This window comes from Sinocyclocheilus grahami, unplaced genomic scaffold, assembly GCF_001515645.1.
Source record: "Sinocyclocheilus grahami isolate Dianchi unplaced genomic scaffold, SAMN03320097.WGS_v1.1 scaffold10.1, whole genome shotgun sequence".
Lineage (NCBI taxonomy): Eukaryota > Metazoa > Chordata > Actinopteri > Cypriniformes > Cyprinidae > Sinocyclocheilus > Sinocyclocheilus grahami.
Window position 1 is genome coordinate 899627 of NW_015505189.1, and position 21286 is coordinate 920912.

Here is a 21286-nt window from a genome sequence, read left to right on the forward strand (position 1 = left end):
AACTATATTCACTATATACAATGCTTAAATTTATTAAAACAAATTTATGTAAGGTGTGTTTTTTAACAAATTATGGTTTGTGCCACTGCTGCTCTAAACTACCAGTATTGGTGATTACCAAAATCATTTTTTAGCTTTCTGTATGGGTTAGTCCTCCAATATGCATAAGCTCTTTAGTAACAGTAGTAGGCTGTTTCTAATGCTATAATATAATTATTGCTGTTATCTATGAAAGAAAGGCAGAGAGTTTTATAATGGTTTTTTTTCAGATACCCAATTACAGTCAAAATGTACTTAAACAATGCCAGCAAGAATGCAAGCTATGAAGGGCATAGGAGGCCATTTTTGTTATGCGAATAAATAGAATCGATTATCAAAATAATCGTTAGTTGCAGCCCTAGTTGTAATCTTCTTTCATGCTACAGTGTTTACTGTTCTCTAATTTCCACAAAAAAAGGTTTTTGTTGAAATGCCTTGTTTATTTTGTCAAACATGTTAGTATACCAGTGGTATACCAACAGCTAATATTCCTCCAAATTTTGAGAGATGAAGATTATCAATATGTCAGAAAAAAATCAAGTATTTATAGATTGTTCTCTAATTTTGATCTCCACTGTGTAAATATATATATGCATACATATACATAGAGTACCATTATAGAATTTAGAATACCATTTAAGCACAGTATTTGAAATAGGTTAAACAAAGCTTCATTAAAATGCCACAAGACAGACGCACAGATGAAAACAACCATGATCCTCTGCTGGCCTTGTGCTGGAGAGCGGAGCTGGTAATGTTGGTGCACTGCTATAAGGATTTTTGAAGCAATAAATTGCAGCATGCAAGAAAGGCCTCATTCTCACTACATCACATGACATTTAACCCAGACATCAGATTTAAAGTGAGACTATTTCACCTGATCTAGCCCCTCTTACTTTCCTCATTCAATTCTGAGGTTCCAATTACTTTTTCCTTTGCTCGCCTTCTCTATTTCTCACTCTCCTATGTCACCTCTTCTATTCAACATCTATGTCTCACCTTCATTACCTCCATGCAATTTCACAGTGCGGATCCATTGTCCTCTGTGATTGTATTGTCCATCCGTCCATTTCTTCCCCCCTCTCACAATCTCTGTATTGTAAGTGAGATGAACACTGCACTCTCTTTCGGCACATTATCCTCATATCATCATCCTCATCAGTCTCTCTCCCTCTTTTTTGCAGATTGGCTTCTGTTTAACCTTTATTTCACCTCACCTACTTTTCTCTCCTATCGGTCCTGAGAGAAAGCTTTTTTGCTGACCGAGAGCGCTTTCGATAAAAAAAAAAAAAAAAGCCCTGGACCCAGACATCGGTATCAGAGCTGCTCAACCCTTACATATCAATGTCTAGGCTTATACATCATAATTTCAAATGTTCTGAATCAACATATGCAAATCTGGAAGAATATTTTCCTTGAGCTCAGATCCTCAACTGATTTGTCAATGAGAATTATAGGAAAATATAAGAAAAATTTTGATCATTTAGTTAATGCATTCTACACATTTTCTACAGCACATTCCACACATACATACATCCACCTTGTCGTTTGTCCCTTTGGGTTAGACAGTGGGCTATAGATCAGCATTAATAGCATGTTGTCAGTGCTGGCTAACTGGGACATCAGTCTCAGTGGCTCATAAATAAGCCGTAGCAGTAGGTGCTAACGGGTTAATTTAAACTCAGACCTGTGCTAATAGGCCTCCGCTGACTGGCGTGGGATCGCGGGACAGCTGACTAATGTGTGGGCATGGTCCCAACACATAGGAACTCTACTAACACAGTGTACTGACAACAGCATAACATTAAAGAGATAAGGAGTTCAACCAAAAGTGAAAATTGTCATTATTTTCAGACAAATTTGCTGACAAACATGAGACGACAACACAGGTAAATGACACTGAGGTGGTGATGAGAAGGTGGCTTTATACTGTGACTGATTGGTGCTGACAGGTGAAGTGCATCAGAATTCTGGTGATTGGGAAGGATTGGGTGGAGTTGAAGGATCTGGCGTCGCTCGTGACTCTATGACAGTACCCCCCTCCACAGGTGACTCCAGAGGCCCACAAGATGCAGCCATGGCCCCTGGGTGCAGGACAGTCAATTGGGCAGGATCAAGGATACCATCACGTGCAACCCACGATCTCTCTTCTGGGCCGTATCCTTCCCAATCCACAAGATATTACAGATGGCCGCCTCGTTGCCGGCAGTCCAGGATAGTGTTGACTCATTAGATGTATTGTTCCTCAGCAATTTCTGGAGGAGGAGGTACATCAGGCTCGCCAGATCCTGTGACAGGACAGACTTGGGCTTATTCCTGAGAAGTGAGGTGAGAGGTGCACAGATTTGACTGAAGTTGGAGATAAATCGGAGATAGAAATTGGCAAAACCTAGGAAACATTGGAGTTCCATGAAGGTGGTAGGTTGAGGGCAATCTCTGTCATCTTGTACCTGCCTCTGGTCCATGTGAAGGCCATAAGGGTCGATGATGTAACAGAGTAATTGGATGGTATCATGGTGGAACTCACTCTTCTTCAGTTTGAGGTACAGATGGTGCTCTCTCAACTTCTGAAGGACCCGTTTCACATGGTGGCGATGTTCGGCCAGGTTCCGGGAGTAGATGAGGATGCTGTTGATGTACACGATCACAAAGTGGTGGAGGTACTCCTGGAACACTTCATTCATGAATCCCTGGAAGACCGAGGGTGTGCTGGAGAGGTCATACGGCATCACCGGATATTCATAGTGGCCTGATGGTGTTACGAATGCGGTCTTCCATTCGTCACCCTCGCGGATCTGAATGAGGTTGCATGCATTATGCAGGTCCTGTTTGAAGAAGATGCGAGCCCCACGTAGCTGTTCCAGGGCAGCAGGGACCAGAGGACGTGGATACTGGTACTTGAATTTCTGGGAATTCAGGACCCGGTAATCAATGCAGAACCTCAAGCCTCCGTCCTTCTTACCGATGCAAAAGATACTGGATCCAGCTGGTGAAGTAGAAGGGTGAATGAATCCATGTTTGAGAGCCTCCTTGATGTACTCCTCCATGGCCTTCTGTTCCGGGATGGACAGCAGGTAAATTCTACCCTTCAGCAACATTGCCCCAGGCAGCAGGTCAATTGCACAGTTCCATGGCCTATGAAGTGGTAATTCAGTGGCTGCCTGTTAGCTAAAGACATCCTGGAATGCCCTGTAATCAGGTGGAATCTCTGGAGCTTCTGAGGTTTCTGGATTCTCAGTTGTGGTCGAACAGATAGCCACCTTCTTAATCATGGATGATGATGGTTGATCTAAGTGCTGATGATTTCTGAGCAGAGGATATACAGTTCTGGATGCTATCATCACTCCATTGTAGGATCTCACTAGTGTTCCATTTAACCTTAGAGGACTGTTGAGTCAACCAAGGGCATCCCAGGATGATGTTGGCAGTTGAACCCTTCAGCACCAGAAAGGAGATGGGCTCCTGATGCAGACGGACAGGACAGGCGAATATCAGATGCTCCGCTGCTCCGCAGTACAGACAGAGTCCGTTATTCATTCTCCATTGACGCTCCATACGAGATGGTAAGAGTCAACTTGCATCGGTTCTGGTGCTGGAGGTGTGACAGTTGGTGAGGCAGGCGGAGGAGATGCAGGAGGATGGTTAATATAGTAGATAATCTTGAGCTAGTACTTACATTGTGTCTACACCAGATGCGACAGCTGTCGTGCCATGTCGCACTGCGCCGCAACAGCTAAATTCTGTCTACACTGGACGCGACAAAGCGACCGTTGCAAATCATTTGAATTTTGTGTCAGTACGTCATAAATAGAACGAGGCAGCAGTTTACTGTTGGGGATTTGACGTGTCACGCCGCGCCGCGCCGCATCCAGTGTAGACAGCATCATTGATTATAATGGGTTCTATAGTATTTTGTCGCGCCACACCGCTCGCGTCCAGTGTAGACACAGTGTTAGATGAACAGTCACTGAGGCTTCTTTGCAGGGTGAGGCAGAATCAACGTGCTGGGAGGAAGACAGAAGATGATGGCAGACAAATGGGATGGATTAGACAAACAGGTTGGTAGAGCATTTAAGTAGCCAGGGAAGTTGATGTACGCTAGTGAACAACAAGACCAGACACTGAGGTGGTGATGGGTAGGTGGCTTTATACTGTGACTGATTGGTGCTGACAGGTGAAGTGCATCAGAACTCTGGTGATTGTGAATGAGCGGGTGGAGCTGAAGGATCTGGTGTTGCTGGTGACTTTGTGACAATGTTGTTCAAAATATATGTAAAATTTTTAATTAATGTTGAAGTACTAAAATTACTAAAACAAATTAATAAATAAAGATGAATAATAAAAATAAAAAGGCTAGTCAAAAATGTTTTAAATAAAATTGACAAAACCACTTAATTACAAAAACAAACTAAAATTAAAATGTGAAAATAAAAGCTATTTTAAAATATAAATAATAATTAATGGCATAACAATATATAAATAATGCTAACACTGACATCAGTTATATAAACCATGCTGGATAAGACACCAGGGTGTGTGTGGATTTTCATTGTCAATATCTAATCTGCTCCTGATGGATGCAGTTTAAAGTTCACATTTTTCTGTTCAGCTGAGCAGTCTGAGGGTGTATTTACACCCGTCTTGTTGGGTTAGATTGAATCAAACTTAAGTTCGTTTCCCCCCTTGGTGCGGATCTTTTGGGCAGGTTTACAGCAATCGCACTCGAGTGTGGACCAAACAACCGCACCGTGACCCAGCTGATGAGGTGGTCTCAGTCCGGTTCCAAATGAACTCTGGTATGCTTGAGAATTTCGGTCCAATGAATGGATGACCTTAGTACACGTGTGGTTTTGTTTACAATTTCTGGTTCACTTGCAAAAAGGGAAGTGTGAAAGCGAACCACACCAAACAAAACAAAAAATCAACATTGTATTTGGTCCGGACCAAAGCAAGTGAACTAATGGACTTTCCTGGTGTGAATACACCCTGACATATAGATTTCTGCCTCAACCAATGGCATGAGTTTGGTGGAGGAAACTTTTTTGGAAAAGGTTATTTTTCCAAATCCATTTTGTTGTTGCTAGTGGTGCAGAAATTATACACCTCACCTTTCAGCTCTTGCATTGCATAAAAATCAAATAATCGTCAACAATTTAGGGGACAAAGCTAGAGGAATGAGAGCTGGCAAACACTGATGAATGAAAAATAAAAAAGGAGAGAAAAATGCATGTGAGACACCTCAATCAGTAAAGGGCGACCCCTGTGAGAAAAACACAACAGGCCCAAATGGAAAACCTCTAGAGAAGCAGCCCAGAACCTGAGAGGCAAGACAATTCATTTCACACTGGCTTACTCCAGATGTAACACACTAGAGGAGCTGATTTACACACACACACACACACACACACATAGTTTCATATGCTGCTTCCAAAACCAGAGAGGCAAAACAGAGCACATGGGTTCCCACATTGGCTGTCAATACTGTTTACCACATTTCCATCAGAAAGTGGGAGCAACAGCAGCAGATGAGCAGCCAATATAGGCTCATTAATCATTGTGATTGGTGAATGAACTCTGTCTCTACACCGTCAGAGCAGGAGGGATAAACACCTGTGTGGAGATGCAAGTGGTTGGCCAGATGTTGAAGGATTTTAAGGAGAGATGTTGAACAGAACGTGGAGAGCACAGCTGTATATGGAGAAAGAATGAGATACAGATGACGGTACTCACAGGTGGCAAGACTTGTTTTTCCATGAACTTCAAAACCTTTTGATCTAAATTATTTTGCTTAAATGCTTAAAGGGGTCATATGATGCGATTTAAATTTTTTCTTTCTCATTGGAGTGTTACAAGCTCTTGGTGCATAAAGAAGATCTGTAAAGTTGCAAAGTCTCAAATCCAAAGAGATATTCTTTATAAAAGTTCAGTCAGCCACACCTACCTAAAACGGCTCGTTCTAACACGCCTCCACATATCTACCTCACTATGTGGGAAGATTTGCATAACGCCGCCCAAATGTTCACGCAAAGAAAGAAGGCGTAACTTTTATTCTCACTGTAGTATTGTTGACGCTGCAGCCATGTCGTGAAGGCACTGTGTGCTTCGTTGTGAAAGTGAAACTACTTTGTTTGGTCTTCCAAAAGAGGACAATATCTGCTTCGTTGTGCCTAAAGCTGATCTGTGCTGGTCGTGAGGAAATACATCAACTTTCACTGTGGACAATGCGGAGTCCAGCCCGGGCTCGTCTCATTCGTCGCATCCGCCGGGCACGCCGTTCTCGACCCCGCCGCCTCAGCTCACTCTATCCCAGCCTCAGCGCACGCTAAGCCGGGGCTTCCCCTCACACTAGGCCGCTGTGTTTTTCGTTGTGAAAGCGAAACTACTTTGTTTGGTCTTCCAAAAGAGGACACGACTACAAATCAGTGGTATTTACAACACTGTTCCAGAACAGTTTAACCCAAATATCCAGATGTGTGCAACGCATTTTATGTTTACTGATCCTGGAAGAGTAACGTTAGACTACAATGCCGGCAGTTCTGACTCGCGTAAGTACATTTTCATTTAAAGGATTTCCCACTGATGACTCAAATGCGAGTTTTGGGCAGTAGAGTAGCACTTGTTGTTTGTCATTTCTCCGATCACAAATGCAGACAGAGTTTTATGTTTACGCGGTGCGATGCAATGCAACGCAACGCGTAAAAAGACAGTATAAGTCATTATAATCAGTAATTATGTCCCCACTGGATGCAACAAATGCCTCGTTTGTAATGGGTTTGAATGTTCTTGTCTCGTCGCTCCGGCCGGACACGGCATCAACAGTATGTGAGGGGTGTAACATTTCAGTCTCACGCTTGAGGTATTCGGCCAATCACAATGCATTGGATAGCTGGCCAATCACAGCACACCTCGCTTTTTCAGAACGATGAGCTTTGTAAAAATCGATGCGTTTCAAAAAGGTGGGGCATAGAGGAGAAACAATAATGTACAGTATGTGGAAAATAATGCGTTTTTTTTTTTACTTTAAACCGCATAAACACATTTCATTACACCAAATACACAAAATAATGTTATTTTTAGCAGCATCATATGACCCCTTTAAAATAAATGTAGCAGACAATTGTAAGTTGTGCCTACATATTTTTTTATATTACTGCACAAAACTTAAATAGATTTAATTAACTTACTATTTAATCAGCCATTATGTATTGTTTCGCCACTACACAATTTCTATACTTCCATTTGTTATTGTTTTTTTAAATAATAATAATAAAAATAAAAGATCATTATAAATATTAAAATTTGAATAGCACTTTTCATGCATGCAATACAACTCAAATGGCTTCACAGATCAGAATAAAACATTCTAACAAAATAAATGAGAATACTTCAAATAAATATATAAATGTAAATTGTGCCTATACATATTTTTTTATAATAAAAGTAATATCACTTTTTTATAATTAGATTTTTTTAATTACTTCACTACACAATTCCCATACTTCTATTTGTGTTATTCCTTAGTTACAATAATAATAATAATAATAATAATAATAACAACATTAATATTAAACAATAAAATGATCTGGATAGCTCTTTTCTAGCATGATGCAGGTTAAAGAGCTTCACAGATTACAATATAGAAACACTATCAAAATATAGTGAGTCTATGATTTCATTGTTGACTTTATTACTATATTCCACATTTGATAATATATCATAATATAGTTTGTCAAACATTTGTCTAGTACTGTGAATGATCTGTTGAGAGAGTAATGAAAAAATTACGAAAGGAGACCGAGAGAGATAAAAAAAAAAAGAAAAAGAGTGGTATTAAACTGACCTTCAGAAAGACAAACTTCTCTTTGATCTGGGAGCAAGAGACAGACTTTAACTCCAGTTCAAAGCTTGCCTACTCTAGACTCAACAAACCCTTTAGGAATAAAAATAAAAAACTGGGAGGGAAAAAAAACAAACTACAGCCTGGTTTGCTCACGTTCCTCCATCTGGATGGAGGCATACTTATTTAATTCCTGTTTGTTGAATCACAAGCGTCATCATAAATTAGCCCCACACAAACACGCTGTTAAGTTTGTAAGAGGTCATGCACACAAACAAAACCACGAGTCCCGGATCAAAACACAGAGACAACAGCAGAACCAATAGCAGAACTTCCACCTGCACTATTCACCTGGAGCCTTTTTGATGTGTGTGTATGTGATGTGCCGACCTGCAGCTGCGTTTGTGCACGCGGCGTTGTCACAGTCAGACTGAGAGGTCTGACTGAGCCTCAGCCAACCTGATGAATCCCTTTCAAATCAACATGTAGCCTTCCAGATGGGCACCAGTCACTATGTTAAAACGGGCTATGATACAGGCCTTAAAATAGGGATATGCAATTAAACTTCCAATCTTTAAAGTTCCTTCTCAAGTCCAAAAAACTCATTTGTATGCTAATAGCCATAGGTGAGCATAAGAAACTTCTTTCAAAAACATAAAAAAATGTTAATGATTCTAATATTTTGACCTATAGGGTGAAAATGTATTTATTTATTTATTTATGCAATCAATCATTCATTTTTTTTTGTATGTTTTTGAAAGAAATCTCTAATGCTCATCAAGGCAGCATTTATTTAATCAAAGATACAGTAAGAGCAGTGATATTTTTTTAAAATATGTTTAACCTTTCAAATAGCTGATTTCTATTTTAATATAGATTCAAAATGTATTTATTCCTGTGATGGCAAAGTCATTATTCCAGTCTTCAGTGTCACATGATCCTTCAGAAATCATTTTAATATTTCTTATTATTACAAATGTTGAAAACCATTGTGCTGCTTAATATTTTTGTGGAAACCATGATACATTTTTTCAGGATTCTTTGAGGAGAAAGTTAAAAAAAACAGCATTTATATGTAAAAGTCTTTACAGTCACTTTTGATAAATATAATGTTTAGTGTGTGTGTGTGTGTGTATATATATATAGGATTTTATTAACTTCCCCAGACCTACAAATCTCAATTTTAAAATTGCCTGACATTTCAAAGTTTCCTATGACTTTGTGTCTTTAGCACAAAGAAACTACTAATGAGTGACCAAGGTTTATCCACGTGATCAAATCAATATTTCGGATATATAAGGATACCAAACACCAGAAAGCCACACACACACACACACACACACACACACACAGGTAGTAGCCATTGAGCCCCATTCCCAATCTTCTGGACATGCTGGGTTTAACAGCAAATGTGACAGTATACATCAATCTACGGGTGGGAGCCGAAGGAAACCTGGTGAGAAAGTGAGAAAGCGACTGGAGCGGCATATGTTTTCAGTATCAATCACACTTTGTTTTTTTTTGTCAGTGATGGTGCATTGTCCTCAGTGCGCCGTGGCCTGTTTCTCCGCTCCTGTCCTCATCGATCCATTTGCTTCAACAGCTCCTGAGCAAGCTCATCAATCTCTCCGCGTTTCTCTCCCAGACTGCAGGCCGCTGGCCACTATCAGGACATCACTTGTGTGGGAATGTGCAACAGCATGTGGACACACACTCACACACACAAATGCAACACACTTCTCAGATGGCCATATGTTGTGCATTTAACAAATAAGCCAACACATTGAGCCTCACATGCAGGGATTACATGTCCGTTTCCTGGCACAATATCCTTTTTCCCTTGTTACTGGTTTAATTGACATGCTAAGCTCACTCTTACTCTTTTCTCTCCATCCTTTCCCTTCAGCATACCTCTCACCTCTAAAACAACTCTCTCTGCTCATATTCATCTCTCCCTCTTCACTGCTCTCTTTAAATCTTTCCTACTTTCAAGGCAGAAGTGAGAGAGCAGGTGAGCGAGTGATTTACAGCGTCTATATGAAGGGAGCTTTGGATCACTTCATAAATCTCTGGCTGCACTAATGGCTGCTTATAAGGGCTGTGGCCATAAGTGTCTAGATTTTGAGACACACTACTTTAATAGAGTCTAAATAGCATCTTATAAACACACACACAAAAAGAACAACTTTCTCAGCACAGCCAATATACAACATAAGATCAAAAATTTAAACTGTGTGGCAGCTATTGCATAAATACACAGTCATGCAGCAAGGATCTGTTGGTTATGGCCTCTTTACCTCAGTCACACTGCCTGGATTTATTGTACTGTAGGAAGAGGCTCAGACGCTTTGCAAACTGCCGCCACACTTCATCCATCTCTCCAATGCTATTCAGTAGAATCTGAGCTGATGCTGAGATGTTGAGAAATGCTTACTGATAAGTTTGTGATTATTTGTCTGAGGCTAGTGTGCGGGCAGTTCTCTCTTCCTCTCACCTTGTTCCTCTCAAACAGCTCACACTGGATGGTCTTGAGGTCGGTGTCCAGGGCGCTGGCGGCCTGCCTGCGTTTGCGTGCCAGCTGCTCCTCCAGGTCTTCCATCTGGGCACGCAGCTTTTTGTTTTCCCTCTCCAGAGCCAGCTTTTCCGTCTCCAGACATTCCCGACGACCCCACTCTGCTGCGTTCTCCACCTGCAGACGTTCCATCTGCACATATACACACACATATTATACATAAGATAGCGAGGGAAGTGGGAGACATGACAACACATTACAAAACAAAAATTTAATGAGGACAATAAAGTAATTTTTGAAAGTAAACGCTTACTACCAACATTTCCAAATCTTTAACACAAAATTTTAGCATAATTGACCCTTCGCAGGGAGTTCGATTGACAGGCGATCTGATTGATCTGGTCGGGTCTTTGATCTAAAAAACAAAATATGCATCACTCCACAACCATTTAAACTGAATGTAAATGTTCACAATGGTCTAATATTTTTTCATGGAGCGTAGGTGAATTGTATTCATTTATTTATCCATGTCCGTACAACGCAGTATGTGGTCGGGAAGATTTTTTTAAGGCTGAAAGCAGCCATCTATGCTTACTAAGGCTGCATTTATTTAATTAAAAACACAGTAAAAACAGTAATATTTTGAAATAATATTATTTTAAAAAGTATTAACCTTAAAAAAACTTTTAAAAAAATATTTTCAAATATATTTCATACAGTCCTATTGTTCATTTAGGAATTTCCCCCACTTTTTTCGTACAAAATGCTACTACTTTATTTTTAGTTTTTTTTATTCTGTCAAATTCAGTAAATAAATACTTTTAAAAGAAAAACTGTTTTGCAGAAATGTCAATGTAAATTTTTGTCATGTTAACAAAAACACTCACACAAATAGTTTTATTATGTAGGTTTAGGTTCCCAAACCAGCTTGTTAAGCTGCTTTGGAACAATTTATTTCGTAAAAAGCATTATGCAAATAATTTGGACTGAATTTACTGCAATTAATTTTTTGTTGCACTTGATCTAACTAAAACGTACTAAAAATGCTAATGCAAATACTGTGTGCAAAACTCATAAAATAAATAAATACATAAAATATGAAGAGACCGTATATCATTTGCACATACCCACGATCAGGAAGGACTAATGCTGCATTAGCACACAGCCCCCCCCTATTAGACCAGAATGATGTTGAACTACGTGAAGGGCTCTCCATGATTTCCCAGTTCTGCCCTGCTGCTAAAAGCAGTTTAATGGGAAACCATCATCTCTAGATTCACCTTAAGTGCTGGCTGACTTTCCTGGCATACCCCAAACTCTCTCCAGACCAACTGGTCATTAATATTTCTATAATGTCATCTGACTGCTGATATGAGGCAGTGCCTGTGAAATGCCTTGATTCCTCAGGGCAGAGATGAAGGGAGGTCACTGTGGGGTTTTGGAGATGAGGGGATGCAGCGGATCTGAGCCGACACATGGGAATGGGCAGTGCTCTTTATGGAGCGCATCAAAGTGCATAATGTCATTCTCTCCTGCCAGGTTCATATCAGCAACACCCTGCTGCTAACACTGCATGCTGGGAATGTGTTAGAGCAGCGTTCTGTCATTACGCCAGCTTGACTAACAGAGGGACGCGGTGCCTGGTGTCGTGCTAGTCGAAACGCAGGAAGACAGAGGATGGATGTTAAAGCCCTGAGGGTGTTTAGCTTTGATGTAGATCACAGTGTGTCCTGAGGTGACACCGAACCGGCTGTGCCATGCAAAACAGTGCAGTATGGGTAGGATACAGAAAATGTACATGCATTTCACCTCTGTACGGAGCTCCGCCAGTTTTTTGTCCATGCTACTCCGAGCCCCCAACTCGTCCTCTAGATCTTCAGACATGCGGCCCAGCTCATCCTGATGCACCTCTTTCAACAAGTTCAGCTGCGTGAGGGATCGAAAAAGACAAAGAGAGTCATTCTTTTATCTCTGAACTTCTGATCTTGAGTAAAACTTTCTTCCCTTTGCTTTGTTGGAGGTTATCTATGGTATTCAAATAAACTACTAGTTCTGACTATGCCAAACTACGCAATACTCCGAAGATGCCATTGATATTCAAACAGATTTAACATTCTGATTGTGAATGAGTCTGCTTTTTAAATTAATTTCACAGTTGATGAAACTGTGAAACTGTGAAACTGCGCTCATTTAATACAACTTGTACCGACATTCTGCGGCAATACGGTCTAGCACATTTGCCATTAAGGGAGAGGGGCACTACGGTCAAAGTCTGATCTCTCTACAGCGTATCACACTCAGCGTACGGTGACTCAAACACATTGATTAACATTCGCTGCAAGTCGTGAGCTCACACAGCTGGGCTGGCGACAGGCAGCTCATCTGTTAAACTACTGAGAATGGCACACACTCTCGTCCTACTCATCATCTCATGGTATTCATGCACATCCTTAGGGGTTGAGGTTATTAAAAAGAGAATCACGTCTCTTCCTACTCATCATCTCTCTACTATATGCCTATGACGAAGTCTAGGTGTATGATGGTAAATGAGTCCCTTATTCTCTCTATGAGAGTGAAAGTTTCTCTGGGCCCAATCAGTGCGGCTGTATTCCATAAAATTGCCTGACTGAAAGAAATCCTGAGCAGCAAACTCTAATCATTCACAAACAATGCCAGACTGTCTCGTTCATAGGTAACAACTGTCCCCTAGTGGTGCTCTATTAGAGCTGCATCCTTTGCAGCACCCTATACAATTTTTACATTCATTTTTCTTTAGTTTGGATACATTTGACTGAATTAATGCTCCTCATGATCTTAAATGTTTGTGGTTAAATGCTTGAATTTTATATTAAAAAAATAAATAAAAAATACTCAAAAACACATCATCACACAAATATCATTTTGTGTTTGTATTTTGTCAGTCGGGAGTTTTGACACCCTTGACAGAATTTATGCTTATATACTATTATACAAAATATACATATTCCTAGTCAAAAGACAAAAAAACACTACCATTCAACAGTCTGTGGTTAGAAAGCTTTTTAACGAAATTAATACTTTTATTCAGCAGGGATGCATTTTATTGATCAAAAGTCAAATTAAAATTGATCAAATTCTATTTCAAATAAATGCTGTTCTCAACTGGAGGGCTGTAACCCAAAAATATCCACAAAAATATTTTAAATAATAAAGCAGCACAACAATTTTCAACTTTGATAGTAGTAAGAAATGTTTTTTTGAGCAGCAAATCAGCATATTAGAATGATTTCTAAAGGATTATGTGACACTGAAGACTGGAGTAATGACTGCTGAAAATTGAGCTTTACCATCACGGGAAAAACGGCATTTTCAAAAATATTTAAAAGAGAAAACAGTTATTTTAAATTATAATATGTCACAGTATTATTGTTTTTATTTTAGGTAAACGGTAGTGTATATTGTGTAGGAAAACAGCCAATAATGAATACTGTTTAAATAGCAAGTGGATACATCATGAAGTTGGAAGAAAGTGTGCAGAACTACACTACTGGAAAAGGGACAACTAAAATATAAAACGATTTTAGTCTTAAGATGATTTGGTCAAAACATAATTCCGTTTATTTTACAGTTTGGATGATTATTATTTATATTTTCCAAATTATTATAGTTCCACATTTTAGAAAAGTAGCAAAGAAAGAGTAGATGTGTTTAACATTCTGCCTTTTATTATGTCTTTGAAGCAGGTATGACTGTATTTGGAGGATTTTTAAGTGAAGGTGAAGCACTGGGTTTTGATGAACAGGCCACCAGAGCATTCAACCCAGTGCACTCACCATGCATTCTTCCTACTGATTAAAGCTCTGACTATAAATTGCCCAGAGGAAACTGGACAAAAGGCCAAGGATTCCATGCTCTTTTAACATGGAAGTGCTGGAGATCAGTTTCTCATGAGAATATCATGTGTTATAGTGTTCCTGGCTTCAGCAATGTATCTGTTATTTGTAAATCAAACACGATCCACAAATAACAAATACAGCATTGAAGCCAGAATACTAATGTTGCCAATTAAGGCTCAGCAATGGGTGTCTTGACTTGATGGCCAAAAGCAAAAACAAATTGCTTATAATACCATAATTCAATAAATGAAGCCAGTAAGCTAAATGTTCCACAGCTGCTACAAAGCTATTTGGCTTTGAGTTAGATTTATTGCAGGTTCCTGAAGAATTATTGTCATAATACACTATATGCATTAGAAAAAATTCTGAATAGTTTTTCCAACCTTTTGACAATATTTAAGATATCTCAGTATTTATAACTTTATATATTTATGACTGTGCTGAAATGAACCAAAAGGGTGATTTTTTTGCAATCAGAGGAACTGTAATTTCAGTCTAACAGTCATAGTTGCTCAGTAGATTCACAATATTTAATGCATATTATAAATCTAGTTAAAAGTAACCTAGGTATGTTTTCCACACCATTTGTCACTAAATGAACACAAGGTTATAATGTTGCTTGATTTTACATCACCAGCTAAATCACTGTAAATATATGAGGAATATTCTATATATATATCTTTCATTCCTAACAGGCTTTAAATGCATAGTTGACCTAAAAATGAAAATTCTGTCATTAATTGCTGACCCTCATGTCATTCCGAACCCGTAAGACCTTCGTTCATCTTTGGAACACAAATTAAGATGTTTTTGATGAAATCCAAGAGCTTTCTGTCCCTGCATAGACAGCAAAGCAACTGACATGTTCAAGGCCCAGAAAGGTAGCAAGGTCATCGTTAAAATAGTCTACGTGGCATCAGTGGTTCAAGCTTAATGTTATGAAGCTACAAGAATACTTTTTGTGCGCAAAGAGAACAAAAATAACGACTTTGTTTAACAATTTTTTCTCTTCTGTGTCAGTCTTCGACGTGCATTCATGACAGTACCATGATGCATACGTGTGCATTCCTCTGCTTGTAAACAAGGCGCAGTGCATCCGGGTTCTAAGTCAGAATGCCAGCTCCTGCGTCAGCAGCACCACACGCATGCATTGTGGTACTCTCGTGAATGTGCAGAGAAGAAAAATAAATTGTTGAATAAAGTTATTTTTGTTTTCTTTGCACACAAAAAGTATTCTTGTAGCTTCATAAAATTAAGGTTGAACCACTGATGTCACATGGACTATTTTAAAGGGTTAGTTCACCCCCAAATGAAAATTATGTCATTAATTACTCACCCTCATGTCGTTCCAAACCCGTAAGACCTTCGTTCATCTTCGGAACACAAATTAAGATATTTTTGATGGAATCTGAGAGCTCTCTGACCCTGCATAGACAGCAACGCAACTGAAATGTTCCCAGACAGAAACGTAGCAAGGACATCGGTAAAACAGTCCATGTGACATCAGTGGCTCAACTTCAATTTTGCGAAGCTACGAGAATACTTTTTGTGCGCAAAGAAAACAAAAATAATTTATTTAACAATTCTTCTCGTCTTCTGCCATTTTGGAGAGTACTCAAGAACGTAATCTGCGTTGTTTATGTTGGGGGGAAAGTGTGTGCATAAACGTAATCGGCGTAATCAGCATAGTTTACACTTAGGGTAAAGTGTGCGTATGTGTTGTGATACTCTCCAAAATGGCGGAAACCAGTAACTCAGGGGAGAAGAATTGTTGAAAAAAGTCGTAATTTTTTTATTTTCTTTGCGCACAAAAAGTATTTTCGAAGCTTCGCAAAATTGAAGTTGAGCCACTGATGTCACATGGACTGTGTTACTGATGTCCTTGCTACGTTTCTGTCTGGGAACATTTCAGTTGCGTTGCTGTCTATGCAGGGTCAGAGAGCTCTCAGATTCCATCAAAAATATCTTAATTTGTGTTCCGAAGATGAACGAAGGTCTTACGGGTTTAGAACGACATGAGGGTGAGTAATTAATGACATAATTTTCATTTCGGGGTGAACTAACCCTTTAACAATGTCCTTGCTACCTTTCTGGGCCTTGAATGTGGTAGCTGTGTTGCTGTCTATGCAGGGACAGAAAGCTCTCGGATTTCATTAAAATTGTCTTAATTTGTGTTCCAAAGATGATCAAAAGTCTTACGGGTTTGGTTTGGCACGACATGAGGGTGAGTAATTAATTTTCATTTTTGGGTCAACAATCCCTTTAAGACAGAGTCTGCCAGGAAAATAAAAATGGGGTTGTGTTGCTCTGATTTGAGATGATTCTTCATTGCTGTGTTGCTTCTTCTTTTATTGTTGTAAAAGTCTACAGAATAAGCTTCCTCACCTGTTTTAGAGCCTCTTGTTTGCTCTTGTTCAGTTCCTCATATTTGAGTTTCCATTGGCTCAGCTCTGCCTCCAGCTTCTCAATGTTCTTAATGAGCGCATGCTTATCCCTGACAGAGACACATGACATGTTGTACATGCACAATATAGATCATTATCATCATCAAGTCCAAACAGATTGTTCTCAAAAGATCTGGTCTACTGAGATGCCTCCAGTGGGTGATTTCTCCAAAGTCAACAAAGATATATCCGTCACTGTGTATCATAGGTGGTGAAGGATACATCTATGCTGACCCTGTCATTTTTATGAGAAGCTCCAAAAAGACTTTGATTTCATTTGTTGAGTTCTGGTCTATTTCATGCATGTATTGTTTCCACCTGGACAATGATCTCTTACTCTCGTTCTTTCAGCAGGACTTTGTGTGAGGTGTAATTCTCTTGATAGATTAGTTACAAACACATTAATGGAATAACAGACATGCTTAAGCAAGTCTAGAAATGATAAAAGGGTTTCAGGCTAGCCCCTGGCTGTGGCCCCATAGGTAAAACACAAGGGGGGCTGTGCTGGGAGAGGGGTGGTTCTAATAATAGGACAAAAAATGAATCCAGCAAATAGCACAGACTCAGATAATGAAATCACAGGGAGATGCATTGAACCAGGTCTGTGGCTGACCTATTTACAACTGTCTACCTGTGTCCAGAGTGAACAGCATTGGTTATTCTGTAGGTCTGTTGTGTGGTTTGTGCATCTAGCTTTTAATAAAAAAATAAAATAAAATCATGTAGCATTTTAAAACGATTTACAAACAATTTGCCTAACCGGGTTTGACAAGTTTTCACATCATATTATATTAGACAGCATTTTTTTCACTAACACTTTTGGTGCGCACCCAGGTTCATTAAACATCAGACTTCGGTTCGTTTAGATTATGTGAATGCCATTTTCCGAATACAGGTGTGCACCCACAAACTATAAAAAAGTGGCCTGAGGTAACTGAGAACTGCAATGTTTGCAATCATACTCACTTGCAGAAGTGAAACGCTTATTTATGTGTGTGCTCACTAAGGCTACATTGTGTTTGGGATTGACAATCGAATTTACTTACAGGTGTGAGTCTCGAACTGTACTATTCACATAGCAGCTTACATTAGTGCCTCGAACACTTTCTATATGAACGAGTAGCAGAAGTCAAGCCGTATTCTATTTGTGACTAATCCCCTAAAATCATAGCAACAGTGACTAACGTAATATCAACCATGGCAAAGTCCATTAAACTGAAAAGTCTAATCACATTTGAAGTGACCATTCCAGTTGAGGGGCAAGTTCATCCGCCAAATCTTGGAAGCGGAGCATTTGAGCATCATGACACACAGCTCATATCTGCACCTCTGTACGTTTCCAAAACCACACAGGAAAGCCCATAACATGACATGCGCATTAGAAGTCAAACTCTGGTTTGGACCAGCCATTCAAACCAAGTGTGAAAACTTTTGTCAACAATGAAAACATAACAGTACTTGAGGCAACAACATATTTGATGCTGAAAATACAAACATAGATTGCAAACCAATGAGATATGGTTAGGACTAGCCAACATGATGCCTCAAAAACGAAAACCAAGTGTCTGACAAAATGCCCTTATATGGTCAATGCGAAAGAGATTTGATTTTTTTTTTTTTTTACGTTTTATTGCATCTCTCCTAGTTAGGACACAATGTTAGGCTCAGATTTCTTGTTTTTGGTTAAGGTTAGTGCACAAGCAAATTACTAAAACTACTTTTTCCACTGAGTCCCTTTCTACTCTGACAAAATGCTCATGCTGACCGTTGCATTCTGTTTCACTCCATGTAGCTGTTTTTGAGTGTCCAGCTGGGAGTTACCAGGCAACCCATTAACTAGTCCTTTCTGAAAATACATTGTTTTACACTAACCTTCTGCTTGTCTGGTTTGTCAGTGTCTACATCTCTCACAGGTTCCTGCTCTGGAGAGCCTGGCCCATCTCTCACATTCTCCTCATCCTGGTTGTCCTGCTTGATGTCTGGTTCCCAAATTTATGTAGGTTTTTAGAGAGTCAAACTACTACTTTTCTTCTTCAATATGACATCGGTATAACCCTGGCATTTTTTTATTTTATGAGGAATCAAAAAACTTAAATGTATTTTTGATTAAAATAACAGATAGGACAAAAAATTGCCAGATTTGGCTCTGAAAACTAGAATACATATAAACTCACAGAAGATCACAAAGACATACAGGAGCAATGAGAGCAAACAAGAGAACAAGAACTTTCTGTCAACATCTCACACTGACATTGTTGAACAATCCAAACCACCATGACAACCCAGTGCAGTTTTGATTTACAAGTGCTCTCCCTTTCTCACACTCCCACACACAGGCTGTATTTACTTAAAAGAGTGCAGGGTGACAGAGGAGGAGGTTCCAGGTCAAAAGGCAGCCAGCATTTCTCATCTGCTGTGAGGAAAGAGTTACAGCCCTACAGCTTATGGAAGTAGGACCTTGTGTATGCATATGTAAAAAGTGTGAGGCTGCTTTTCACAGTGTGCTGGCTTTGCATTATGAATTATATTTTATATATTATATCAAAAACAGCCCTCTATGTGACCTGTAAGACAGGTCTGAACAATTTTCAAAAATCTGAAAACTTTTGGAACTGAAAATTGGAAGGTAAATATTTATTATGGAATTTTTTTAAATGACAAAATTATATGTGACATGCTTAAATATACATATTAAACTACAGCCCCCAAAAATGCACGTTTTCTTAAAAAAATATTCGTAGTTCCAAACCATTGCATGTTTTAATATGAACGACTTTTGTCATTAATATACTTCCATATACATGGTACTGACGTAATTCCTGTGGGTTGTTTTTCTCTCTCTATGTAAACAGTACCTTCTTGTATTTTTGTGCCAAAGTTACACAGTTTACTGTCTTTACATGTTCATCACAGGATTTTAAATAAAACTTTGAGATTTTATCCTAGTAGTTGAACAATAACATGTATAATGTTTAAGTTTTGTACCTAAACTTACTTAAACGTTTATTTTGGTGCAAAGTCTACCTCCATAGACTTCCCTTATAGGAGCACTACAGTAAACTGTGGCATTAAGCGCACACACATACGCCTGTATTCAAACCCAGGAGGTTTACGGGTGGGGCCTGTGGCTTTGGGAGCTGCCGGCTTGTGCATTAGAACATAGCGGGGCAAGAAACCGAGGCATAGGCTCCTCATAAAACACTACTCATACAAAAGCCCCCTTTTTATTAGCTCAGCTGATAAAAAAATGTTGAGACTAATAAGTTTGCTGCAAGCAGGGCGGGTGCACAAGTGTTTTTAATAAAAAACTATAGCCCCATCAGAAACTTGCTTAGCCCCAGCACAGCCCCCCCCCAAGGATTTCCTAATGATGTTCCTGTTTTTTGGTGTCACTTTCATTAACATTGAAAAATAAACATTAAAACCCTAAAAAAAAGTGCCTAATATGTGGCCTATAAACAATTGATATTATGGGGGAGGGGTCAAGCAACACGCAAACTGTGCGCAAGAGTTACGCCGGTGAACGTCAGTCAGTCCACTATAGAGAAAGTGAAAGTAAAAAAACTGACGGAGCTTTCTAAAGTTGCATTAATGCCGCATATTCTCGAAAACAACGAAAGACCAAACTACTTGAACATATGCTGATAACGGTATATAACTGTCTTAAATTATTCCCTTAATATTTCTCTTGTGGCCCGTATAGTGAAAAACATGAAGAAACATATTTCACGTTAAACAGGTTGTTTTTGAAAATCGGTCCACGAAATAAAGCTGCTCTTAATTTTCATTGATGACTGCAGTGTTAATATTTTTTATTATAGGCCTATAATTCTATAAATTATTAGACCTGCTTAAAAAAAACGTTTTAAAAACATTTTCAATGAGGAGTAAGTATGGAAGAAAAATAATACCATATGTCTTTGAAACAAAAAAGTAACTGAAAAAATAATGCATTGCATTAACAGTGCTTGCATTTTAATGCCTTGTATTTCCAGGGCTTGCATTTTTAGGTCCTGAAATCTAACATAGTTGTTTATTTAAGCTGTGAATATTTCCATGCAAAATATTTCAAACACATTTTTATAATTAAAAATGCAATCATTCATATTCACCTTCCAGAATTCACTTCCAAAATATTCAATCTGTTTAAAAATACGATGTATAATATTCGACAGGCAAATTTCGGTCCATTTTATTTCACTTTCCAAATTCGCTTCCACAAATTCAGTGATCGAAATTCGGCAGAAAATTCGCCATTGCACATCCGGGAGCTGCAGGAATAGCAGTAGAGCACCGATGCATGATCTCCAGCTGCTGTCAGTCGCTCACCAGCAGGTGGCGCAAGCGGCTGTTGATGAAGTCCGAAGCAAGAGGTGGATTAAGTCATTCATTCACAAAAACTGATCTGCAGAAATGGAGCAAGCGCTAAGTAGAGGTTTTGATTACTGGGGCCAGTATAAACATGTGGAAAAGCTGATAGTGTGTATGTTTAATTCAACATCTTCGTTGTTTCCCGTAGCCTACATGTAAGCAGCTTTCTCTACCACAAATGAGATTATAATGCTATTTTACCCAACGC

The 21286-nt window shown here is 39.1% G+C and overlaps 1 protein-coding gene across 1 annotated transcript in view; it reads right to left on the reverse strand.

Annotated features, from left to right (window-relative positions):
- Positions 1–18696, reverse strand: part of LOC107594240 (coiled-coil domain-containing protein 102A-like) — a gene marked incomplete at its 5' end in the record, with an annotated part of 39623 nt that extends 20927 nt beyond the window's left edge. The window contains 5 exons of the mRNA XM_016284205.1: positions 10371–10580; positions 12198–12314; positions 16649–16757; positions 17045–17082; positions 18580–18696. Coding sequence (XP_016139691.1) covers positions 10371–10580; positions 12198–12314; positions 16649–16757; positions 17045–17082; positions 18580–18696 — 591 coding nt within the window. The remainder of the gene's footprint in view (positions 1–10370; positions 10581–12197; positions 12315–16648; positions 16758–17044; positions 17083–18579) is intronic.
- Between the last annotated feature and the right edge of the window lie 2590 nt (positions 18697–21286).